At 44.0% G+C, this 26775-nt stretch overlaps 2 protein-coding genes and 1 non-coding gene across 6 annotated transcripts in view; 2 read left to right on the plus strand and 1 right to left on the minus strand.

Annotated features, from left to right (window-relative positions):
• The first annotated feature begins 370 nt into the window (after positions 1-370).
• LOC123623725 lies at positions 371-512 on the plus strand. Its single transcript, XR_006730003.1, has one exon. It is a non-coding gene; the product is annotated as a U4 spliceosomal RNA (small nuclear RNA).
• Positions 513-8578: 8066 nt separating this feature from the next.
• Positions 8579-13917, plus strand: PDHB (pyruvate dehydrogenase E1 subunit beta). The gene is made up of 10 exons (XM_045530732.1): positions 8579-8660; positions 8747-8800; positions 10063-10170; positions 10260-10322; positions 10426-10461; positions 10612-10897; positions 11329-11439; positions 11782-11873; positions 12923-13064; positions 13372-13917. Exons 1-10 carry the CDS (start codon positions 8619-8621, stop codon positions 13515-13517), a joined length of 1080 nt encoding a protein of 359 aa, XP_045386688.1. The 5' UTR covers positions 8579-8618; the 3' UTR covers positions 13518-13917.
• A 589-nt stretch (positions 13918-14506) lies between these two features.
• The window catches only part of PXK (PX domain containing serine/threonine kinase like), a 75299-nt gene continuing 63030 nt past the window's right edge, over positions 14507-26775 (minus strand). The window contains exons 17-18 of one of the 4 annotated variants that reach the window (XM_045530729.1): positions 24837-24896; positions 14507-15806 (exon numbers count right to left, since the gene is read on the minus strand). In XM_045530729.1, coding sequence (XP_045386685.1) covers positions 15595-15806; positions 24837-24896 — 272 coding nt within the window. In that variant the 3' untranslated portion in view covers positions 14507-15594. Of the gene's footprint in view, positions 19669-24836; positions 24900-26775 lie in introns of all 4 variants that reach the window. The other 3 variants (XM_045530728.1, XM_045530731.1, XM_045530730.1) reach the window with 3 other exon arrangements.

Below are 26775 nucleotides of genomic sequence, written 5' to 3' on the forward strand. Positions count from 1 at the left end.
CGTGTGCGGATGCCCCGCGTCCGAACCCCGCAGGCTTCGCGCACGGCGCTGCGGGTCCCTGACTGCCCACTGGGGGGCGCACGCGCGGGCCCGCCCGAACGGCGCCGCGGCCTCTTGCAACGCCGCGCTGACTCTGCAACCACAGCCCCGACGGCAGGTTGAAACCTTCGGCCTAACCTTCACGTTCTGGATGACCTGCTAAAATTAAAAATGTCAACATTATGTAGCCAGACTGACAAGAAATATAAAGAAAAGATTCATTAGTGAATCCAGGAATGAAAGAGGGGATGCTACTACAGACCTGTCGGCCTTCAAAAAGCTCCTAGGTGAAAATTATGAACAAGATCAACGCATTCAAACCTGGCAGTTTAGCTTAGCGCGGTGGCAAGTATCGTAGCCAATGAGGTTTATCCGAGGCCCGATTATTGCTAATTGAAAACTTTTCCCAATACCCCGCCATGAGGACTCGAAATACAGTCGGCATTGGCAATTTTTGACAGTCTCTGCGGAGACTGAACAAGGAAAAAAAAAAAAGGAACAAACTTGGCAACTTAGATGAAATGGACACATACATTCCTTGAAAGATACAAACGATCACAATTTGCCCAAGAACAAATAGATACCCTAAATAGTCCTATAGCTATTAAAGAAATTGAATTTGTAGTTAAAAGGCCCCCTCCAAAGAAATCTCCAGATGGCTTCACTTGTGAGTTCTACCAGCCATTTAAAGAAGCAATAACACCAAGTCTACACAATCTCTTCCAGAAAATAAAAGAGGAGAGAAAACTCCCAACTCATTTTATGAGTCCAACATTACCCTGATACCAAAATCAGACAAGACAATACAAGAAGACTACAGACCAATTATCTTTCATGACCGTGGACATAAATCTCAACATAATATTAGCAAATTAAACCCAGCAGTGTGTGTGTGTGTGTGTGTGTGTGTGTGTGTGTATGTGTGTGTGTGTATCTCACCATCACCAAGTGGAGTTTATACCACAAATTCAACATGGTGCATTATTTGAAAATCAATTAATGTAATCATGTTAATAAACTAAAGAAGAAAAAAATCACATGATGCAATAAATTGATGCAGAAAATACTTTTGACAAAATTCAATGACCATTCATGGTAAAAGGACTCAGCAAACTAGGAACAGAAGAGAACTTCTTAGCCTGAATAAGGGCATCTATAAAAAACCTGAAACAAACATCACACTTAATGGTGGAAGATTGACTGCCTTCCCTCTGAGACTGGGAACAAGCCAAAGATGTCCATTCTCACCACTCCTATTCAATATCGTAGTAGAAGGCCAGCAATAAGGCAAGAAAAACAAATAAAAGACAACATATTAGAAAGGAAGAAATAAGTACTATTTCACAGACCACATAATTGCCTATGCAGACCATCCCATGAAATCTACAAAATATCCTAGAAATAGTAATAATAAATGAGTTTAGCAATGTTGAAGGACATAATGTAAACACAGGAAACACTCAAACTAGGAATAAAAGGAAACTACCTCAACATAATAAAGGTCATATATGAAAATCCACAGCTAACATCATACTGAATGGTAAAAGACTAAAAGCTTTTCCTCTAAGATCAGGAGGAAGACAAGAATAGCAGCTTTTGTCACCTGTATTCAACAGAGTATTGGAAGTCCTAGCCAGGGCAGTTAGGCAAGAAAAAGAAATAAAAGGTATCCAAATGGGAAAGGAAGAAGTAAAATTACCTTTTTTTCTCAGAATAACAAGATTTTATTCGTAGAAAACCCTAAGGATTATACACACACACACACACACACACACACACACTGAAACTAATAAACAAATTCAGCAAAGCTGCAGGATACAAGATCAACATACAAAAATCAGTTGTATTTCTATATATTGACAATATAGAATATACAATAGACAATATAGAAATACAACTACACATTGTATGAGCAATCCAAAATGGAAAAGAAAACAATTCAATTTATAATAGCATCAAAAGAATAAAATACCTAGGAATTAACCAATGAGGTAAAAGACTTGTATACTGAAAACTACAAGGCATTGCTGAAAGAAATTAAATAAGACACAAATAAAAGACATCCTGTGGATTAAGATATCAATACTACCAAAGCAATCTACAGAATCAATGCAATACCTATTAAAATCCAAATGCTATTTTTTGTGGAAACTGTAAAAGCCATCTTAAAATTCATATGGAATCTCAAAGGACCCCGAATAGCCAAAACAATCTTGAAAGAGAAAAACAAAGTTGAAGGTCTCACATGTCTTCATTTCAAAACTTACTACAATGCTATAGCAATCAAGACATTGTGGTACTGGCATAAAAATAGACAAATAAGCAAATGGGATAGAAAAGAGAGCTCAGAAATAAACTCTTGAATATATGGTCACAAGATTTTTGACAAGGGTGTCAAGACCATTCAATGGGGAAAGGACAGTGTTTTCAACAAATGATGTTAAGAAAACTGGATATCCACATGCAAAAGAATGAATTTGGACCCTTACCTAATACTATTCAGCTGACCATTGAACAGCAAAGCTTTGAACTGCAAAGGGTCATAAGGACCTTTAAGGCTCATTACACATGACAGTCTATGGAAAGGATTGTCAACACTATGGAAGAGAGCCCCAACAGAGGCACATCACGAAAGATTACACTGAAAGGACTACACTATTGAAGGTGCCATCGTTGTTATAGAAAGGGCTGTGAAAGCCATCAAGTCCAGAACAATGAATTCCTGCTGAAGAAACTGCATCCAGATGCTGTGCACGACTTCACAGGATTTACGACAGATCCTATCCTGGAAGTCATGAAAGAGAGTGTGGATATGGCAAAAAATAAAAATAACAATAAAACTGGGTGAAGGGTTTCAAGATACGGATTGTGGAGAAATTCAAGAGCTCATAGACACCACACCAGAGGAATTAACAGAAGACTATCTGATAAAGATGAGTATTTCTTTCTCATTGCCAGACGATGAGGAAGAAGACATAGAAGAAGCAGTGACGCAAAACAAATTGACATTAGACAGTCTGGCAGAAGGGTTCTGATTATTCAAGATTGCTTTTGACTGCTTTTAGGACTTGGACCCTTTTATGATACAGGCACTGAGACTAAAGCAAATAGTGGAAGAAGGATTGATACTGTATAGAAACACTTTTAGAGAAATGAAAAAGCAAAACAGAAAGAAATTATGATGTATTTCTGTAAAGTCACAGCACCTGTACCTGCCTCCCTTTCCTCCTCCTCCACCTTTGCCACCCCTGAGACAGCAAGACCAACCCCTCGTCTGCCTCCTCCTCTTCAGCCTCGTCAATGTGAAGACAATGAGAATGAAAACCTTCATGATGATCTGTACTTCCACTTAATGAATAGTAAATGTATTTTCTCTTCTTTATGATTTTTTTAAAATAAAATTTTCTTTTCTCTAGCTTACTTTATTGTAAGAAAGTATATAATACATATAAAATAACATACAAAATATGTGTTAATCGACTGTTTATGTTACCAGTAAGGCTTCTGGTCAGCAGTAGGCTGTTAGTAGGTAAGTTTTGGGGGAGTCGAAAGTGACACATGGATTTTTGACTGGGTGAGGGGTTGGTGCCCCTAACCCCTGCATTGTTCAAGGGTCAACTACATATCAGCTCAAAATAGATGAAAGATCTAAGTGTAAGTATAAAACTCTCCAATGAAAAGATATGGGAACAGCTCCATGGCATTGGATTTGGCAATAGCAATAAATTAAAAATAGTTAAATTGGACTTTGTTGAAATGTAAGACTTTTGTGCAACAAAAGAAACTATCAATAATGAAAATGCAACCCAAGGAATGAGAGAAAATAATTGTATATCATGCAGCTGATAAGGGATTAATGTCCAGAACATATATACAACTCCTACAACTCAGCAAAAAGACAAACAAGCCTTTTCCGGTTGGGTGGGTCTGGCTCTCCGAGTGAGTCCCGGGCCGGGCGCCTGGCGCGGAGGTGACAGAGCGGCGCTGGGGCGGGCGGGGTGGTGCCCGGGCTCGGAGGGACCCGGGGCGTGGAGCGCCCGCTGTGTGGGGGCCGAGGGGCGGGCAGGGCGAGGGCAGTGAGGCCCGTGCGAGACGGTGAGGCTGCAGGTCCCCGCATTCTGATGGTGGCCCACGCTCCCGGGCAACGCCGAGGCAGCCGGATGGATAAAATGGCTCACAGAGGAAGGGAGTTTGGAGATCTTCAGGGGGATGAGTCAAATTGTGCTTTTTCTTTTTCAGAAGAGAGAAAAGTGTGTTTCACTCAGCAGGAATAGACGAAGTGAAAGGGTAGAGCTGTGCAGTGAGGGGGTCTCGGTTGCCGGAGGAGGAGGAAAAGGCAGGATGACACCCCACACATCCGCTAGAACGAGCCCAGCATTCGCTCGGTAGGCACTCAATTAACATTGACTTATTGATAATAATAAAAATTTTAAAAATGGGCAAAGGAGTTGAATAGACATTTCTCCCAGGGAGATATGCAGATGGCCAAAAAGCACATGCAAAGATACTCAATATCACTAACCATTAGAGGAATCAAAGCTCTAAATCATGATGACATATCACTTCAGACACATTAGGATGGCTATTATTTAAAACACAGAGACATACAAAACCAAAAAGCAGACAATAACAAGTTATCAAGGATGTGGAAAAACTGGAACCTTTGTTGTGTGTGTTGTGACTGCTCCACTAACCAGCCGTCCCCCCCCCCCAGGCCCCCACCCCCATCTCTCTCCTTGTCCTTGGAACTCTCTGTTCCCCAGAACACAGCAAATTGAAATGAGGCCAGTGAATAACCCTACAATGGGCTCGAAGTGTTCAAGGGAAAGGAAGGGACATGCATCTCACATTTTAAATCAAAAGCTAGAAATGATTAAGCTTAGTGAAGAAGGCATGTCAAAAGCTGAAACAGGCCGGGCGCGGTGGCTCACGCCTGTAATCCTAGCTCTGGGAGGCCGAGGCGGGTGGATCGCTCGAGGTCAGGAGTTCAAGACCAGCCTGAGCAAGAGTGAGACCCCGTCTCTACTAAAAATAGAAAGAAATTATCTGGCCAACTAAAAATATATATACAAAAAAATTAGCCGGGCATGGTGGCGCATGCCTGTAGTCCCAGCTTACTCGAGAGGCTGAGGCAGAAGGATTGCTTGAGCCCAGGAGTTTGAGGTTGCTGTGAGCTAGGCTGATGCCACGGCACTCACTCTAGCCCGGGTAACAAAGTGAGACTCTGTCTCAAAAAAAAAAAAAAAAAGCTGAAACCGACTGAAAGCCAGGCCTCTTACACCAAACAGCTAGCCAAGTTGTGAATGCAAAGGAAACGTTCTCAAAGGAAATTAAAAGTGCCACTCCAGTGAACACAGGAATGATAAGAAAGTGAAACAGCCTTATTGCTGAGATGGAGAAAGTGTGAGTGGTCTGAATAGAGGATCAAACCAGCCACAACATTCCCTTAAGCCGAAATCTAATCCAGAGGAAGGCCCTAACTCTCTTTAATTCTGTGAAGGCTGAGAGAGGTGAGGAAGCTACAGAAGAAAAGTTGGGAGCTAGCAGAAGTTGGTTCATCAGGTTTGAGGAAAGACGCCATCTCCATAACATAAAAGTGCAAGATGAAGCAGCAAGTGCTGATGTGAAGCTGCAGCAAGTTCACCAGAAGATCTAGCTAAGATCATTGATGAAGGTGGCTACACTGCACAACACATTTTCAATGGCGATGAAATAGCCTTCTATTGAAAGAAGATGCCATCTAGGGCTTTCTTAGAGAGGAGCAGTCAATGTCTGGCTTCAAAGCATCAGAGGACTGGCTGACTTTCCGTTAGGGGCTAACGCAGCTGGTGACTTAAGTTGAAGCCAATACTCATTGACCATTGTGAAAATCCTAGGGTTCTTAGGAATTAGGCTAAATCTACTCTTCCTGTGCTTTTAAAAATGGAATAACAAAGCCTGGATGACAGCGCATCTGGTTAGAGCATGGTTTCCTAAATATTGTAAGCCCATGTTGAGACCTACTACTCAGAATAAAAAAGAGTCCTTTCAAAAGATTACTGCCCAAGCATTGCATGCTACAGAGAAATCTTTCATGAAAGGAAGAGTCAATGTGGCAAATGTCACTGTTGTCTTATTTTAAGAAATTGCCACAGCCACCCCAACCTTTAGCAGCCACCACCCTGATCAGTCAACAGCCACCAACACTGAGGCAAGATCCTCCACCAGCAAAAAGATTATTGCTTGCTGAAGGCTCAGAAGATAGCATGTTTTAGAAATATTTTTAAATTAAGGTATGTACTTTTTAGACATGCTACTTCATACTTAACAGACTACAGCATAGTGTAAACATAACTTTTATATGCACTGGGAAACCAAAAAAATTTGTGACTTGCTTTATTGCAATATTTGCTTTATTGTGGTGGTCTGGGACTGAACCCACAATAACTCCGAGGTACGCCTTCATACCCAAAGGAATTGAAAGCAAGCACTGGAACATACTTACACACCAACATTCATAACAGCATTATTCTCAAATCCAAAAGGTAGAAACAACCCAAATGTCCATCAACAGGTGAATGGATGAACAAAATGTGGTATATGCATACAATGGAATATTTTTCAGCCTTAGGAATGAAATCCTCAGACATGCTACAACATGAGTGAATGTTGTCAACATGCTAAGTGAAATAAGCCAGACACAAAAGGACAAATATTGGAGATGCCACTTATATGAGGTACCTAGAATGGTCAAATTCATAGAGACAGAAAATAGAATGGTGGTTGCCAGGGGTGGAGGAGGGGAGAATGGAGAGTTGTTTGTGGGTACAGAGTTTTAGTTTGGGCAGATAAAAGTTCTGGAGATGGACACCTTAGAGGCTCTCTCTCCATTTTACAGATGATGAGATAGAGGCCTAGAGAGTAAAGGTCATCTCTACGCAGCTGTCCCCAAATTTATATCTCTAGCCCCACCTAGCCCTAGGCTCCAGGCTCCTATACCTAACTTGGGTATGCCCCAGTCATCTAAAGAATGCACTTTAACTTCCCCAGCTCCTCACACCTGCACCACCCCAGGCTCCTCCGCTGCACCATCCCTCCAACAACTACAAAAATCCAAAATCTTCCTCAACTCTTCCTTTGCTCTTTAATCCTATTGATTCCAGCCCAAATAGATCTCAAACCTGTCCCCCTACTCTCCACCTGGAAGCTGCCTCCTAGTCCAGCTCTCTCTCTGCCACAGACTCCCTGGGGTCTCATTGCTTCAGCCTTCAACCCTACCCCCTCCCATTCCCACTCAGCAAACAGACTGATCATCTAGTGGTTCCCCTACCAAACTGGCTCCCCAGAGCCCTTGCCTTAGACAGCCCACAAAGCCCTGATTCAGAGGTTGCAGACTGGCAGCTTGCAGCTACCACTCACAGAAGGGAATGTTTGGAATGTCTTGGGGGCAGGTGTCTTTCCTGACCCCGAAGAGCCAAAGTGAAACTAAAGACTTCCAGAGGCTGCTCCTATGGTCAGGTGTTTGGCATCTCCCCAAAAGGCCCTTTGTAAATGCAGGTTGTGATAACCTTCCCCAAGGTGGGACCCCACTTCTGCTTTAGGAAGTAGTAAGAAAAGACCACCCTTTAGAGTCAGGCCTAATTCAAATTCTGGCTCCTTTAATCAATTTCTGCTTCAGTTTACGCCCCTGCGCAATAGAGATAATAACAACACTAATTATAATACCTAAGAAGGTTCCTGTGAGAATTAGATGAGCTATACGGCATGTATCACAATGCTAGGCACACAGTAGGCGCTCAATGCGTCAAAGAATGCTTTTGCTCGCATCCTAAGTAACCAATAGTGCTATCCAGGGAAGACTAGGCTCACTCATAAAGTTTCCCATTACCAGAGTACGTGCACTCCCTACTTGGTCCCCAAGGGATTCCAGTAGCGGCGGGGCGCGGTGGCTCACGCTTGTAATCCCAGCACTCTGGGAGGCCGAGGCGAGAGGATCGTTTGAGGCCAGGAGTTCGAGACTTGCCTAAGAAAGAGCAAGGCCCCGGTCTCTACAAAAAATAGAAAAATTAGCCGGTTGTGGTGGCACGAGCCTGTAGTCCCAGCTACTCCGGAGGCTGAGGCAGGAGGATCGCTTGAGCCCAGGAGTTTGAGGCTGCCGTGCGCTATGATGACACCACTTGCACTCTCGCCTAGGAAACAGAGACTCTATCTCAAAAAAAAAAAAAAAAAAAGGATTCCAGTAGCCACAGAAGGCTGGCCTAAGTCTTAAGCTCCCTCCAGCCTAGAGAGATCATGCTCCTCAGAGTCTGACTTCTAGTCCTCGAGCTTCAAGAGACAGAGGCCAGGGACGTGCGCCCGGCGTGCACCCCGCGTGCCAGCCGCCGCCTGCTGTCAATAAACTTGATTTGAGCCGGCGGGAGGCGGAGGGGCAGAGCCAACCACACGCCACCTCGGCCGGCCCCTCCGCCCCCTCAGCCGTGAGCGGATGGGCGGGGCACGCAGGCGCCGCGCCCTGCTATTGGCCTGCGGTCGTGGGGAGGCGGGGCCTGCTCGCGTCGTCGGACCCGCTGTGTTGTCAGCAGCTAGAGGACACGGTCAAGATGGCGGCGGTGTCTGGGCTGGTGCGGAGACCCCTTCGGCAGGTGGGCAGCGGCACGCGGCCCCGATGGCCCTGCGCGACCCCTACCACTCTGCGTCCCCCCTGAGCGCCCTTCTCTCTCCCCGCCAGGTCTCCGGGCTGCTGAAGAGACGTTTTCACCGGACCGCGCCAGCTGCGCTGCAGGTAACTGACGCGGACGCCAGCGGGGACTAGGGCCGGGAGGGGCCCTTTCGCCCGGGCCGAGGCCGGGGTCGCGCCTGCGCCGTGTCCTGCGGGCGCCGCGGGGAGAGGCTGCGCCGGGGGCCCTGGGTTGGCAGACGCCCGCATCCTGCGTGGGAGCCGTGCTGCCTCTGTGGACGCCTGGCGCCAATCGCACCGGCGTGTCACCCCCCCCACCAGGCTCGTTGGAATTAGATGGGCAATTGGAGAAAACTAAGACTAAACATTTCCTCCATCACCCCCCGCTTTTTTAAAAATTGTGGTGAAATATACATAACTTAAAATGTACTTTTTAAAAGTGTATAATTCAGTGTCATCGAGTACGTTCACATCCATCAGCACTATCCATTTCCAGAACTTTTTCATCATCCCAAACAGAAACTCTATCCATTACATGGTAACTTCTCATTCCCCCTCGCCTGGTAACTTCTGTTACACTTTTCTGTGTCTGCGAGTTTGCCTATGGTAAAACCTCATATAAGTGGAATCATTTGCCCTTTTATGTCTGGCTTATTTCACTTAGCATAATGTCTTCAAGGTTCATCCATGTTGTAGCATGTGTCAGAATTTGATTCCTTTGTAAACCTGAATAATATTCCACTGTATGTACGTTTTATTTATCCATTCAACGATGGACCTTTGGGTTGTTTCGGTTATTGTGGATGATGCAGCTGTGAGCATTGGTGTGCAAGTATGTGTTTTGAATCCCAGCTTTCAGTTCTTTTGGGTATATACCTAGAAATGAAATAGCTGGATCATATGGTTCCCTCCCACCTTAATCCACCATTCCATGTATTAAGAACTCCATCCTGAATGTAGTGTTTGGCAGTGCCTGCCACCTAGTGAGAGATCAGTTACTAGCATTAGTTAGGTGTCCCTGGTAGTTCTCTGCCCCATAGTACTCCAAGTATGGTAATAAAACAACTCAGTGTATTTTCTACTTAGGAAACTGTGTGCTAGTCTGGCCAGCAAGCAGGTTTCTTAAGCTTGGCTGCAAATCAAGGAACATATTCAGTAAATTTATCATTAATACATCCAATCAAAGACTGATTCTGTGTGATAGAAATGTTACTTTTAGAATTCTTTGAACTTTTGAAGAGAAGCCTGTTCTAGTGTTAGTTTTTATATTGTGTGCTGTGGGCAGTCTAGGTATAAAAGAAGAGAATTTCAGTAGAATCTCTAAATAGTCCTGTAGTTTATCAACTATTTTCCCATACCTGTGACAGGTGACAGTTCGTGATGCTATAAATCAAGGTATGGATGAGGAGCTAGAAAGAGATGAGAAGGTATTTCTGCTTGGGGAAGAAGTTGCCCAGTATGATGGGGCATACAAGGTAACTAAAATGTGTGAAAGTTATACAAAATTGAGGAGGCTATTGGCCCAGATATACTTAAAAGTAATGGGATCAACTCTTAATTGTAGGTTAGTCGAGGCCTGTGGAAGAAATATGGAGACAAGAGGATCATAGACACTCCCATATCCGAAGTAAGCCTTCCAGCAGGAAGCAAACCTTTGAGGGGCATGTCTGTTAGTGTTCATTGTCCTAATTTTTATGGATTTTCACCTACATTTGTATTCTACTTTGCAGATGGGATTTGCTGGAATTGCCGTAGGTGCAGCTATGGTATGTGATACTTCTATGAAGCTAATCCAAAGAAATTTCTTTTAACATGACCTTTTAAAAACATTTGAATGTTGGAGGAATGGAGGGGTTGTTTGCTGTTCTTCATTGCTGTTTCTAGTCTTTGTAACATCCATGTTTTTGATTTGACAGGCTGGGTTGCGGCCCATTTGTGAATTTATGACCTTCAATTTCTCTATGCAAGCCATTGACCAGGTTATAAACTCAGCTGCCAAAACCTACTACATGTCAGGGGGCCTTCAGCCTGTGCCCATAGTCTTCAGGGGGCCCAATGGTGCCTCAGCAGGCGTAGCTGCTCAACACTCACAGTGCTTTGCTGCATGGTACGGGCACTGCCCAGGCCTAAAGGTGGTCAGCCCCTGGAGTTCAGAGGATGCCAAAGGACTTATAAAATCAGCCATTCGGGATAACAATCCAGGTCAGCAGAGTGACCCGTGGGTCTCTTTTGGAGATTGAAAAACTAAGATGAAATCTTTGCATTGAAGGAACCATTAAAGTCTTTTAGTTAGGCTTAGACATAGCATATAAAATGTTAATGATATATAGATTTAGTAAAGATAATAAAGAATGTGGTTGTTTTCTTATGTCTGACTATAATGGGGCCCGTTAAGGAGACATTTACTACACACCCACAACACTGGTTTAACCTCAACTGATAAAATTATATTGACCAAACTATAAATGTAAGAACCTAAACCATCCTCACAGCTACCAGACATGAGAGAAACAAGGCTCCCTAATCAGCACAGTGAAACTTTCCACAAGAGAAATGATATTGCCATATATACGTTCTTAGTCATTCTGCATGTGATTAGTTACTTTTGTTTAAATATTTATAATATTTTGCAGTGGTGGTGCTAGAGAACGAATTGATGTATGGAGTTCCCTTTGAATTTCCTGCTGAAGCTCAGTCAAAAGATTTTCTCATTCCTATTGGAAAAGCCAAAATAGAAAGACAAGGTGAGAGAACTTAGCATACATTTAAACATTATTTTTAATCCAGCCCCTCTATTTACATTGGTCAGATTTAATCTAGGAGTTATTGCCAATTACTGTGACTAAAAAATTATAGGATGAGCTCAACTTAAGAATTTGTGATGCCCTGATTTCTCATTCAGTTGTGCTTTTCTCAGTCTCAGTCCAGTAGATTTGTATTTTGTTTCTAGGAAGGCTGCTACATTCCTCAGCTCACTGGAATGAAGTTGAGTTGAAGACTTTATAAACAAGTAAGAGCCACAGGTGGCTGCAGAGTGGTATAGCATCTTTAGTTTCAACCTCTGATCTGTGACCACTCTGTTTCAGGGACACATATAACCGTGGTTTCCCATTCAAGACCTGTGGGCCACTGCATAGAAGCTGCAACGGTGCTATCTAAAGAGGGAATTGAATGTGAGGTGAGTGGACATTCACTTGTTCTTAAAGAATCAGAAAGGCTCCTTTTTTTTTTGAGACAGAGTCTGGCTCTGTTGCCTGGGCTAGAGTGCCGTGGCATCAGCCTAGCTCACAGCAACCTCAAACTCCTGGGCTCAAACAATCCTCCTGCCTCAGCCTCCCAAGTAGCTGGGACTACAGGCATGCGCCACCATGCCTGCCTAATTTTTTCTATATATTTGTAGTTGTCTGGCTAATTTCTTTCTGTTTTTAGTAGAGACAGGGGTCTCATTCTTGCTCAGGCTGGTCTCCAACTCCTGGCCTGAGCGATCCTCCTGCCTCGGCCTCCCAGAGTGTTAGGATTACAGGCGTGAGCCACTGCGCCCGGCCCAGAAAGGCTCCTTTTAATAGGCTCCCAGAAATAGTTCCATTACAGGTTAACTAGATGTAAAGTCTTGCTTAGTCACACATTTCTGTCTTTGCTTAAAGCTAGGAACCTGCTTGCTTTTCAAATATTAATACTTAGCTTTTTACCGCTTAGGTTCTGAATCTTTTAGAATAGTACCTGCTTTCTCAAGTTAAGATCCAGCCTTGGAGCTAGAGCTAGTGGAAAAATCAGAAGTTAATGATTCTAAGCCTCGTATCCAGAACCTACCACTTGCTAGTTATACTTGGGCAAGTTATGTACTCTAAATCTCAGTTTCAGCAGCTATAAAATAGGGATAATATAAGTACTGTTCTATCATAGGGTGGTTGTGAGAATTACACTTAGTGTTGCGTCTGGTACACAGTAAGCACTCAAATGTTAGCTATTATTTATTTTTGTAAGAGAGAAGTTAAAGCCAATAAGGATAAATGAGTCCTATCGGAACAGAGCTGCTTATAGTAGAGATAGAGGTTTTTTGTTTTAATTAATTTTTCCTTTACAGTTTGAATATTCATGTAACTGTTCATAGGCAGATAAGATTTCCCTAGACCCAAAGATTAACAAGAAACAAAAAAGGAAGTGGCATTATGGGGACAAGGATCTATTTGTGATGCGACAGCTGAGACTTACTTATTATCTGTTTAGGTGATAAATATGCGTACCATCAGGCCAATGGACATTGAAACCATAGAAGCCAGTGTCATGAAGACAAATCATCTCATAACCGTGGAAGGAGGCTGGCCACAGTTTGGAGTAGGAGCTGAAATCTGTGCCAGGATCATGGAAGGTATTTCAGAGAAACTGGTTCTAGAATACAGTCAAGCTCTAATAAACATTGTGTACCTGAATACGTACTGGATAAGGAGATTGAAAGCTAGGGGTGGCCAAATGACTTGAACTTTTCAACTTGTCATTTTGGAATGTCTCTTTAGGGTAAATGTTTAAAAAATCAAAACCAGAAACAGTTCCCCATAATTAACATTCCTTTGCCTTATGTTTTCTCTTCCTGAGCAGACACACCTCTGAGCCAAGGTGGTGGTGGTGTTCAGGGCTTTGCTTGCCTCTCTCTCTGTTAAGCCTGCCTTCTCTCCTAGGTCCTGCATTCAATTTCCTGGATGCTCCCGCTGTTCGCGTCACTGGTGCTGACGTCCCTATGCCTTATGCAAAGATTCTGGAAGACAACTCTGTACCTCAGGTCAAAGACATCATATTTGCAATAAAGAAAACATTAAATATCTAGTTTGGACTTGAATATCAAGTCATTGAAATTTATGAAATACTTGCTGGCACTTCAGCTGGATTGTACTGCAACACCTTACTATTCATAAAGGAAAATGATCTCTAAAGCAACAACAGATGTTTTTGTACTGGGAAGAAGTTTTAAATGTGTGTATGTGTGGAGAATTCTCCACTCTTCTGCCCTGGTCTCCATGCTACTTTTTGTCTGTTACAGTTGCCATGTTCTTTGAATAAGATTAATGTAAAATTTTACCTTCTTTCACTATAAGGACAAAATATGAATGTGACAGAGTCTTGTTGAAAGATATATCCAAAAAAAAAGATAACTTATATGTATAAAACGAAAGCGTAGAATCATTTACTCTTAGATTGTTTTGATAAGGAATAAAGGAATTCCTGACTATGACCAATTATATTTTTATATTCATGAAAGAATAAATGTGGGGGGAAATCCTCAAATTCTATTAAGTAGTGCCAAATGGAAAAAAAGCTGGTACTGTATAAAACCACGGCCTGTTTTTATTGAAATATCTGACACTATCCAAAAATAGCAAAACTGACTTCAGAAGGACTCAGGCCTCCCAGCCTCCATCAGGAACTAATCACCTAGCTTGCATCACACTGGGCCAGAAACTTGTCCACAGATGCTTCAAATGCCTAATTCTAGGAGGGTTCCCTTTAAAATGAAAGCAAAGTTTATGTCAGGTGTTTGTCCCATTGCCAAAAAATGATCTGTCATATACCGCCCTCTTCAGAAGTTGCGATGGAAAAGATGGGTTTAAATTGGTTATAGAAGCATATAGGTAGTACCTAACTAAAAGAGCAAGACAGGATTAGTAGCTCTTATTAAGAGGGAAAATAAGACAGAAAAGAAAACAAACAGGATAGGTAGGAAGGAAACTTTAAAGAGACCATGTGAATCTGTATGTTTACAAAAGATGCTACAAAAAGTTCTCATTTGAACTATCTAGCCACCCTACAGACAACACATTTTCTTGACATGGTTTATTTTAATAAAAAATACAGCTGACATTTATGACAGATTACATGAAACTATACACAATGACATTCTCTCTGCATAGTAACCAACACTGATGTGTGTACTTCAATTTTTAAATGGATTATTTATAATCCTTTAAAGTGCAATTTATTTAAAGGTTTAAGCAAATCATAGGATGAAGGATCTTTCTAATAAATGAGCAACATTAAAAAGATGATGTATTTTAGATAAGTCTTTCAAAAGTCAGAATTGTTTTCTATAGATGCCAAATTTACTTACATTGTAATAATGACCCCCCCAAGCCCCAAAGTTGACTTAATTGCTGAGGATTACAAAGATCCTCTAATTGGCAAGGGCTTTTTCTGATTTCAACTTTTTTTTGTCTGTTTCAACACATTCTAACTAAAAGGAACTATAGGTCTAAAGTAGTTGCTTTAGCAGCCCTGAGTTCTATAATCACAATGGTATTCCTGTTAGAACTTAAGAGAACGTTAAGCAATTTCTCCATCCTACTTGAGGGGAAAGTGAAGAACTCAGTTGCTTCTCTGACTCAGCAACAGAACCATGCTTTGGGCTACAGTGTTAATGTCTAAGATAAAGTAAAGGTAGCAAAAATGGGAATTATCTATGAAATAACCAGAAAACGCTTTAGAGAAATGAACTGTGAGAGGAACATTTCTAGGAGCTGTCTGACAGGGTAGAAGGGATTGCAACACAAAGGCCATTCACTACTGTGCCTGAACATTGTCATTGTTTTTCTGTCCCTTTCCTTTAGTTGGTGAAAATATTGATTCCAATACGCTGCTGCCCCAAAAAGATGCCCGTTAGAGGATGAATAAAACTCCTTTATAATGAGAATAAAGGAGCAAAATATTTCTTAAGGCAGCAATGCCAACCTAACTTTATTCTACTTGAATATTTTTCTCTTGAAAAACCTCTTACATGAGCATCTACAAAATAGTGCTGTGTGTGGTTGTACCAGCTCAGCAATTATTTACCCAGGAAGAGGATACTTTAGGGGGTGGGGGTGAGTAGGGAAAAAAAAAGAAATCTTCCCTCCAAGTGTAAACAGGAAGCTTCAGCCGATCTTAGGAGCACTGTGATCACAGGTTTCAGCTTTCCTCAAAGTTCCTTTTTGGAAATTCTGGATGGAGCTGAGCAAGGCCCCTCGGCTCACACCGTTCACAGCCTGTGGTGAGAGCATGTTGGGGGCCTCTGTGCTGGCGGGAGGCAAGGGAGCTGCTGGTGGAGGAGGTGGAGGTGGAGGAGGTGGAGGTAATGCAGAAATCCCTGTGGAGGAAAACGGCCAAGAGAAGACAGTCAGTAATCACCCCTCCAACTGCCCTGCACACATGCTACTGCTCGTCCTGGGGAGAATGGACTCGTGTTTTCCTCACCGAGTACTGCAGGATTTTTTAAAATACTAAAAAAAGCTAGAAGTATCAAAGGGGAACGGTTGTCATTTCCCTCAAATAACAGTCATATTAAAAAGAGTGTAGGCACAAATATTACAGATCACGTGAAACCATACACAGTGACAGTCTCTGCACAGATGAGGCTCTGACCCCATTTCCAAATTGTAGTAATGATCCCCAAAAGAGAGTTCCTAGCTACATCAGCCAGGTCCTGGGCAGCTCTATCTACTTTTGGGGCAGCAATTAAAGATAAGACATCTGTATGCATAGAGTTGGGCTACCTGAATGTCAGTTACTCATAAGGGATGAACAGTTCTTTAGCTGCTCCAACACACAGTATTTGAAGGATGTGACTTAATACAAAATAACAAACCACTCGGGATTCTTGGCAAGGGACCAGTGCCTGCTGGGTTATGCATTTCCCAGAGGAGTCCAGTCTGTCTCGAATAATCATTTCCTATTAGGTTGCATTAAAGAACTGTAAAATGCTAATAATTGTTAGCAGTGCCAAGCAGGGGGCACAGGGGTCTCTCTCTCTCTCTGGCAAGGGCATTCCTAGGGAGGAGTCTTCCTGAAGTACCATTCTTTCCACCGCAGCAGGAAAAGAATAGAACTGCATTAAACATGCATCTTGGCTGAAGTATCAGGAGAAACTAGAAAGTTCTGCTATACCCTAGTGGGCAAGGAGAGGGACACTGGACAGGTTTCTAAAACTTCCCTCAGCTTTCAGACACATGAACATTTGCAACTTGAATTTTATATTTTCAGTCAATGAATGAATTGTTCTCTCAGGACAAAATAAACACTGAGAACACAAAAAGCTCTGCCTTAAAGAACTTTCCTATGCCACAGAGTTGTCCCCATCTCCTGTGAACTCTGAAGCTCTCTGAGACTCAACCTGTGTTGCTGTCTCTACTCCTCCCAGGGCTACACCAGGGAGATGGTCCACTGTGTGGTTCGCCCCAAACGGCTACCGAGCTGTGGTGAAAACAGGTAAAGATACCGATCACTATTTGAGTTTGTATGGATGATGGTTCAGGATCACCAATAAAATACACAAATAAGGACATCATTTTCACCAAGCGTGACAGGTAACTAATGTCTTACAATTAATAGAAAATCACTTACCTTCCTTTACATCTTTACCCAAACCTAAGGCAGCTGAAATTAAAGAATCACACAAACACATATACTCATGCTCTGCAATCCTGGAATTCTCAAATAATAGAGCAATACAAATGAAAAGTAAATATAGACAAATGAACAAAATGGAATTTTCATTGGTTCTACACGATAACAACTCATGAATGAAGTTCTATTATGCTGTGGGAAAATGTTCTTGGCTTTATGTCACAGTGTTATAAAGAGAAAAAGGATTTTAAGCCTGTAGTAAGTGTTGAGGTGAGAAAACTGTGGAGAATAAACGTGACATAGCGATCAGTGACATGCAAGGAGGTGGGGAAACCTCTGTTGAAGGCCGTTGGAACTGGGTCTCTTGACTACAGGGCCAAGTGGGCCCCGAGGAGTGAGCTCTGCCTGTTTAGGGGTGAGTGGGTGTCAATGCCCTTCCCAGGCGCTCCCACCTAATGGCTAGAAAAGGGCCACAGAATCTGCACTTGACATGCAGGGCGCAGCTCTCAGAAGGTTTCTGCAGCCCAGCTTTGTGCTTTGACCCAATACAGAAGAATCACTGCAAGGTTTAGGACGAGAAGACAGGCTCTGGGCTGCAGCAGTGCTTGGGGGTTCTACCAAAGTCATGGCACTGGCCATCTGGAGAGCAGTCACCCCTCCAGGTGAGAATTCTGGGAAGCTAGAGACAGGCCTCAGGCGCTGGGTCAGGGGTACAGATTACAGTCTTAGCACAGGACAAAATGCTTGGCCTCAGAACCCACCGTTGACTTTGGCCTCATTAGCAGGCACTCAGAATTAAAAGTGCAAATGCACTACCACAGAGTTTGGAGGTTGGGAAAGGAGTTCAGTAAATGGATCTTCATTTACCAAGTAAAGGTGAAATTCTTGTCATTTTAAACAAATCCGTTTAAAAATGGAGGTAGTGTAAATAAATAAACTGCCCAGAGTCCTACAGGGTAGCCGGTGCCTGTAAAGCACACGGATGCTGAGGGCTGTGCGGGAGGACAGGCTGCTCATCCAGGGGTAAAGAGCAAGGTCACCCTGATGTCTGCTTGAGGGTGCCGGACCAGTCGCAAGGGGCTTGATGTCCCAGGAGGTCCACTCGTCCTCGCTCTTCCTCGCTCTGGTGGACCGTGACATGTATAGTCAGGGCCAGCCAGAACCCAACTCACCAGGACCAGGAGAGGAGGTCTGGGAGTCAGAAGGTCAAAACTGGAGGAGGCAGGAACACAGACCTGGGGCTCACAGTCTCTGACTCCAAGCCCCATTGACTGTCCTTGCCTTTTCCATGATCTACAAGCTTCCTTTAAAGGTAAATCGGGGCTTAAGCTACAACATGACAGTATCAATGGCGGGAAGCTGGGGGCAGGGGTAACAAAGGCCAAATGCAAGTTGGCAATTTGGCCTGAGACAAACCTGGGAACAACCGCCTGACGCCTGAGCTCCCTCCATCCCTAAAGCGCCAGTGAGCTCCTCCTGCCAAGAGGCCTCCAATAGGCCCTATCCCCAGGCCACAGACAAGAGCGGATGGATCCCATGTGAGACTGATGGCTAACTGAACTCACACCAGGATGGGGGAGGCTCCACGACAGCCCATCTTCAGTTATAACCAGCTCAGTCCTGATTTCTCCCATCTCAGTTTTCTCTTAGCCAAAAACCATGAGCACCAACTACTCTACCCTCCCCGCAATCCCCTCCACCAAACCAGACGGGAACCTGGCAGCCCAGCAGAGGCCCTAAAGAGGACACAGACTGCTGCGGCCAGAGCACAGATTGGATCTAGGGAGGAGCGCCATGCCAGGAACATCCTCGACAGACTCAGGAAAAGGACATCTGAGGGTCCCCTTTCCTCAGGCCAATTTTGGCCGTTAGCAGTGGGCATTCTACAGATCTCGGTAGCTCCAAGTTCCTTTGTGGTCCACACATGTAGGCAGGGAGGCCAAGTGGCCACTAGACCACACCAGAGCAACACCAGGCCTACGAGCTACCCTCGGGAGAGAATGGAGAGCCACGACCCCTGGAAGCAGGCAGCCCCCAGCTCTTGGGAACCACCTTTGCCCTTTGCCTCAGGCAGATGAGGAGGGGCTGTACTTGTGTCCCAACTTGCGAATTATTAAGAATGCTTAACAAAGAACTGTTTTCCCCATGATTAGTAGAAAAGCCAGTAAGTCGTCTCTCTGTAACCAAGACCTCAACTGCCTAATTCTTCATCACAGCAACTAGGAGCAAACATTTTTGCAGCAATAGGACCTCGAAAGTCATCTTTCCAAAATTATAATACACCAAAATGCCATGCAGTTGATTTGCAGGTTTTAGAGCTATATTTTGAAACTAAAATCACAGTGAAAATGAAGACTTTGAAGGTCATGATGAGGATGAAATGAATACAGATGAAGTTACTTGAGTGCTTTTTAAAGATGCTGTATTTCATTTAAATGTTCAGATAAGGAAATAGTCTCAAATCTGCCTTCCCACTTGTTTATCACGTCAGTGATTGAGACACATTGGGACCTATTTCACATACAGAAACAGAGCATCTTTAAACTTAGAGAAATCAGCATAGTTTACTTTACCGAAAATTCACGTTCAAAATGGTGCATGCTCTACTGAAAACAGCAAGGAGAAAGAGAGAGAAGGGACACAAGTCATTATTCAGATTTTAGTGTCATTTAATCAAATAGTAACAGACAATAAAATATTAGTCTGAATCACATGCTGGTTATTCTCACTGCAAAACTGGGATATACTTTAATTAACCACAAAATGTACTGGTTTGTAAACACGACTGTGACCCTTTCAGGACATGGCAAATGTACCAACAGAGTAACTAATAAACCACTTTCCTCTTCACATTCTTTTTCTTCTGAGCCAGTTAGGTGCTATTTTTATTTATTTACAAGCACAACAGTCACTTCAGAAGAGCCAGGAAGGTTTTACCCCCTCTGAAAAGCAGAATGGAGGCAAGGAGTGTACTTAGTTCTATTATTAAACATGGACAGTTCATCAAGAGGGGAGAAAAGTAAAAACTTGCCACTTTTGCCCAACCAAGTCTTCTAGAGTACAAGATTTGTCTTTTTAGCGTTGGGGAGAGCAAGAGCAGGTCTAGGGCAGAGCTCCGGGGTGGGTGGGTGGCCTCCCAAGCTGGAGCCCGTGGGCCCCTCCCCAGAGGCTGCTGTGGCCTAGAGGCTGAACTGGGCAGTGAAACTTACCTAGGGCTATCAAACCATTTTAAAAGAGAAAGCAAGGCAAATGCTTTCCTGGTCTTCTTTTTAACTGACTAGATTCTAGGTTAAATGTGAAGAATCATGCTTTCCCAGACAGTGAATCAGAGGAGAGTTCCTAATGACCCAACTCTGCCCCACCGCTCTCCCCTGGGGAGAGGCTGCACGTGGGGCGGGGCTGGGCAGGCCGACCACGCACATCTGGGACAGCTCTGGAAGAAACGAGGATGTGGGGGAAGACTCTCGGGAGAGCTCACACACTTGGGGCTTGGGCTTAGGAGAGTGGGAGGGGGGCTGTGAGTGGGCATAGCAGGCTGCCGCAGCAGGCAAAAGACACACTGCAGGGCAGAGCTATTCACACCAAAGATGGCCACTGCTTTGTGCATGTGTAGCTTTTAAGAAAGACAGGCAATTCTTATGACTAGACATCAATTTTGAGCCTAGAATGGGTTTCAGACTTTAATTTGGCTAAGCAAATCCTGGAAGCGCCAACACTGTAAATAAATTATCTTTTTTTGTTCCTTATTAAGTCTGTTTGTTTTCTTATTTTTTTTTTTTTTTACTGGAAATCTCCTTCTTCTAATTTCCTTATTAATTCTTAACCTTCTTTTCTGTTTTTTAAGCTCTCAGTCATTCTCTGTGCCCACAATGCTCTGTTTTCCCGCCTCCAGCACTCCAGATTCAAAACTTCCCTTTCTCTCCACTGGTTATTACACACTGGGTTTTCCGCAAACTGCCAGGTCTCTCTCCTCAAAATTACTGCTCAAAATATAGACTTCATGCAAAAAGGGCTAGAATTCTCTGGCTGCAAGGCATTCATAGCTTATCCTTGGTAGTACTTTACTGCTTATACAGCCTTGCCATCTACACTATCTACCTAACAAAGAGTAGGGATTCTTTTAAAAGCAGCTTCAAAGAATGGAAATTAGTTGTCCAAAGTCACAGAAAGCACTAGAGCGGTAGAGCGAAGAAGCTAGGACTCAAGCCCAGTGTTACTGACTCTACATTTAGGGTTCTTTTTGCACTAGCCAAGCACAGTGTTTAACAGCAGTGTGCCGCCCCCCTCCTCAAAAAAAGCAGGCACTCAGTAAATCAGTGGATAAATGAACAAAGACAGACAAATTAGAATTCTGGCTCTAGCAACCCTCCTAACTTGTACGACCTTGGCCAAAGTCTCTTAACCCTACAGAGCCTCAGTTTCTTCATATGTATAATGGAGCCATGTTCAAAATATGTTGGCTATGATTATTGTAAATAACTACAACAATTTAGGGTGTCCTGCTTACTTAGCTTTCCTAAAATACTCTTTTGCAAACCCATTTAAGAAAAAAGATAGCAAGGCAACAGGTGAGTCTGCTCCCAAAGGAGGATGGGAGGAAATATTTGTGTGTGTGTAAATGGTGACCTTTTAAACCACACAGCTCTATGAATACAGAGTATAAACACTAGTTGGTGATATTTACCATGAAGTAAGTCAGGATAAAGAATTTTAAATTCTTGAAAGAGTGACCTTCCTGAGGCAGGAAACAACCTTTAGCAGGAAAGAAAGTGCTAGGAATGTTCTCCCTGAAAAAAATAGGGGTCTTAGCAAAAGAGTATTAGAGAATCCCACCCCACCCAGTGGAACTGCCAGCAAACTTAGGGAAATGGTATTTCTCCCATCAATTTGGTAAGGACCTCAAGAAGAGGCCCCCAGAAAGGGAGTAGCTGTAAGGAAAGGGAGAGGCACCACCCCTCACACAACTGCTGGAAAGGGCTCCTAAGGGCAAGACTCCTTCACTTAGAAGCTTCTGTTACTTCTGCCCCATCCTAAAAGAAACTGAGATTAAGATCACCTTTAGCTCCCATAAATGTGCTTAAAATTGATGCTTTCAGGAGGAAGGGCGCTGCTGCCGAAGTCAGCTTGCTTAAGCTAATCTATTGCTGTTGATCTACCGCTGAGCAAACTGCCAAAGGGCAGAGTCCACAGCGGATTTAGAGTATATTAATTAGAACTGTGAGAGTCTCCTCCAGCTTCCACCTTTCTGCCCTTTACAGGTAACCAAAACCCAAACGTGGAAATGACTCAGTAACCAATGGCATGCCGAGGGCTCACTAAGTGCCAGGCACGGTCCTAAGCCCCTTACACATGGAACTCACAAAATCCTCACAATAACCTGACAAGGCAGGCATCACTGTTATCCTCATTTATAAACGGCAAACCTGAAGCACAGGGAGGTCAAGTGCCTTGCCCAAGGTCCCAGAACCAGCAACTGGCGGCCCTCAAGCTTAGATTTTCCAACCCACAGTGCAGTTCTTAAGGGTTCCCAGGTCAAGTTATGTCGAGATGCTACCTTTTGCAGGGTTTCTTTTAATACTAGCCCTTGAAAGTAAAGACTTTTCCTTTCATTTCTGAAAACTGCATTTCATTATAAGGCTGGAGAACACTGACTTTGTTCCCAGATAAGCATGCTTTTTTAAAAAAAACCATAAACTTGGCCTAGAAGTAAAGATGTAAATTGGAGTAAATATGATTCCTACAGCAAGACGGGCATCGTGCAGAGAGGAAGGGAGACAGAGAAGACCAGCAAGAAGCCAGATAAATGTACCTTGACTACATCTTGAATGAATAAACTCCCTGCGGGTGCCCTGTTTAGGACCCGAAATGCTAGGTTGCCAGGCAAGTGCTAAGTATTAGTGATCATTTTTGTAAGTTGCATTATAAGAAATGCCCAGCAGAGGTCAGAGTGCAGGCTGAGTCAATTTCGTCAACAGCAACATTAAGGGAGATCAAGGAAAGAAGGAGCCAGTATTTGCAAGGCATTGATTGTCCTTGGGGGCTCACGTTTTTTCCCTCTAAATCCTCAAGACTCCTTTTCAGGGTGGGCACTACCAAATTCACAGTGATGCCCCTACTGCTCCCACTCACCTCAGACAGAGTTTGTCCAACATTGATGCTAATTACAAAAGATTCTTCTTTGTATTCTTTCATCCTAAAAGCTACCTCATCGCATGCAAACTTGCCACTGTGTGAGAAAGCTCCCATTTAAAGCACAGGTAAATTAGAGAATTCCCCCTAAAAGTCCAAATAGACTGTAAATTCCCCAAGGTATTTAAAGATGAGAACTGTCAGTTAACTGCCCAGAGCCACATCTAATGCACACAGCAAGGTGCTCCGTACACTAAATAGACACCTCACTTGTTAAAGGAAGTTTACACGTTCTCATTAATTTTCTCCAATTCTCTTAATATGTCCAAGTGGAGTTAAATTAATATCCTATCTTCTAGAAAATGGCTCAACGTAGTCTGGGCAGTGGATCACCAGAAATTTCTGATTGGCCTAAACAGGTCACCTCTATGAAAGACAGAGAAGTCTATTTTCTGTCTTGATCAATATTTGGGGGCTTTTTTGTAAAAATCTGCTGACAAAGTCAGACAGGGACAAGAATGTCATCCCCATGAGCCAAGTACTTTGCTACTCAAAACAGGCCCTGGCCTCAGAACACTCTGCAATAAGCCACCAGTAACCACCTTCAGTAAGAAGAGACACCCACTAGCCAGAAGTAAGTAATTTAAACTAGTCCCCTTGCATTTGCTTGTGTTGTTTTTTTAGAAGGGTCAGTAAGAAGCATTTGAGAGTAGTTGAGTAAGGCTCTTGGTAGCTTCGGGGTGCTGCCTTAAGTATTAATAAATATGGTATCAACTCATATGTCAGCCCCCTGCCAATGACTCTCCCTTCTAACAGCTGCAGGGAGCCTTCCACGCACAGCCGGCAAGCTTGAGTGGCAGAACCAGCTCCTTGGACATCTAGAACATCAGGTTCATTCAAGAAGCAAAAGGGGATACTGGTGCCCCAATCTGTTTTTATGAGGCTTGCAATATGGTTAGGAGAGAGACCTTAGTTCAAAAGGGAAAGAAGGAAAGACAGTATTATGAGGCTACTCCACAAAATTAGAGACTATTTTTATAAATAGTCCCCAAGATGAATTCTTTTTACATTTTTCGAACAAAATTTATAGTATCTGATTTAATTCAGAGGCTAATGACAGAAAAATACTCAGATGATGAAATGCATCACAAAGCAGAACAGAGTGTAAACAGCTATCGGAAGATCAGAAACTCGGTGGTTATTTCACTCCTGCACCTCGGCATCTCACCAGTTTTGCTCTGTGACAAAACTGACGTGATGAATGTCAGGCCCCCTGAGGAGAGAGCTCTGGCAGGGCAGGGCCCCTGGGCAGCAGCGCATTTGTTTTGTTCAGCTGAGCACACACCAAGACAAGCTCTGATCTGAGGAGCCCTGTGTGAGGTGTTTTAGCCAAGAGAGCAAGCCTGAGCCAGCAGGTGGTTAGTGGCCCTGAAACCAGTTCATTCCTTGTGAAATCCGAGCTTGGAAATGTAGAACCTCAGCTCTCCCAAATGACACTACTAATTTGCACTCCCATTGGTCTCTCTCCAGAAGGCTGCTGCTATCTGACCCCGGAAATGCCTGGGCCAGGGCAGGAAGAGAAACAGCCCCGGCTCCTCCTGTTGCTGGAGAGGAGGGAGGCGTGTCACTTTACGCCATTACTAACCTGATGTAGAGGGTGGAGTCGGCGATGACGGGGACGTGAGAGGTGAGCTGGCCCCAGATCCTGCTAAGATAAAACACAGAGAAACACACTCATGGGGACCAAAGATAGACATTTGGAATTTGGCCCAAGCCATTGTCAGAGACTCTACACTTGGCTTAGCGTGTGGGCCTTGTGGAACAAGGTGATAAGAGACAGAAAATTCAGAGACTGGACCCAGTGATGACAGGCTTTTACCCCAGTGCAGGTCTGCTGCCTTCAGCAGGTCACAGAAGGCTCCTGGCCTCCCACTGCTCCCCACAGCCCACGTGGTTTAAAACCTGAACTTTGCACAATCATGGGCTTATACAACTGGCTGCCATATCTCTTCCTGACCTAACCCGCACCCCTAGGTAATGACAAATCACAGTGGCCACAAGTGGTACAGGGGACGGAGAGGTGGGGCAGCCAAGAGCAGTCTGGTGGGGCCCTCCAAGCGAAGCGAGAGCTCACTACAGCATTCACCCAGTAATGCTTTCTGTAGAAGTTCCATTTTATCAGCAGGTACATTCAATTCGATAGGGATAGGCTATTTAGTTTGTGGATTTCCCAGGCCTATATTTACCTGAAATTCAGTAAATATCCTTATTTACATTAGGACAATGTGCAAAATTCCCATATGATGCAGGCTTCTTCTGGACCTAGTAACCTTATTATATTTCTAATATTCCCAAATCCTCAGCATCTTCCTATTGCTTAGAAATCCCTAGAAAATATCCCCCTGGCCCAATGTAAATAGGAGGTTCCTACATAATCCTCTTCTATGGCGGATATAAAGGCCCCTCCCACACAGGGAGATCCTACGGTTACCTGTTAACCAAAGCTCCCTAATCTGGGGATTCTTGGGCTGACATGCACATGCTCCTAAAGGGAGGGTTGTCATCACATGGGCCTGAGAAGCCACCACTAGCTGTTCTGGTTAAGCCTCTGGCCATCACCTCACTCACTACCCACAGGACATGTTGGTGCCTCACAGTCACTGGGCATGATGAGAAATGTCCTAATTAAACCACACCTCCCTCCAGTTTAATACTTTTCCATTATTTGCAATATTCCCTCAGCTCCCTATAAAATATGAGAGGTGTTTTACTGAAAAAGGAGGTAAAACTCAATGCATGCTGTTTTCATATTGTTTATAGTGTTAACAGATTTTACTTGGGAGAAGCTTAAACTTGTGATTCCAGTAGGGTTTGGGAATGATCTGTACGTTTCCATCAACAACTGCCACTTCACTTTACTAAACTCCTTGAGGGCACAAAAGTATCATGGAGTCCTTGGAGTCCCACCTGGCTGCATGTGGCACAGGGCTTTGCAGGCAGGCTGGGTCTCGGGAAGCTGGAGAGCACAGAGTCAGGCTTTCTTGCTAAAGAATGAGCTGCTGGGCAGAATGACTCCTGGTTGGAGACCTGAGTCTCAGCCTAATGATGACAAGGACTGGTCCACGTCCATCCCAACAACCAAGGGAAAAATAGACTTTTGACTCTGAAATGACCTGCCGGCCACAACAGCAATCATCCCCAAGGAGCTCCCCAAGGAGCCTGCCTTGGTCCTCATTGGGACCTCCCCTCCTTCTCTTTTGTGGCTCTCCCTGAGCCCTTCTCCAGCCTGGACTCTGCAGCAGTGTCGACGTGCTTCTTCCTCTCCCTCTGGAGTCTATGGTCTCTCTCCATCCAACTCCTCTAATTTCCAGCCCTGCCGCACCACCTGCATTCTCCCCAGCTCGCCCAGCCCTCGGGGCTGCAGCCTAGTCGTCTGGTGCACTTCTCAGTTTCTCCTCTCACCCCAGGCAGACATCCTCCTTGCTGAACACCCTCAATTTCCTCCCTTCCTTCCACTTCTAAACATCTCTGCCTCTTCACCTGCCGCCCTTCACTCCTCCTGCCTCCAAAAGAAGATGGACAGG

The sequence above is a fragment of the Lemur catta genome, chromosome 18 (assembly GCF_020740605.2).
Source record: "Lemur catta isolate mLemCat1 chromosome 18, mLemCat1.pri, whole genome shotgun sequence".
NCBI lineage: Eukaryota > Metazoa > Chordata > Mammalia > Primates > Lemuridae > Lemur > Lemur catta.

Excerpts from the sequence above, each read along its gene's own strand:
- PDHB (XM_045530732.1), top strand. The coding sequence starts at position 8,619 with ATGGCGGCGGTGTCTGGGCTGGTGCGGAGACCCCTTCGGCAG. Across the intron at positions 10,323-10,425 it reads TAGACACTCCCATATCCGAA|ATGGGATTTGCTGGAATTGC; the intron begins GTAAGCCTTCCA and ends TCTACTTTGCAG. Across the intron at positions 11,440-11,781 it reads AGCCAAAATAGAAAGACAAG|GGACACATATAACCGTGGTT; the intron begins GTGAGAGAACTT and ends ACTCTGTTTCAG.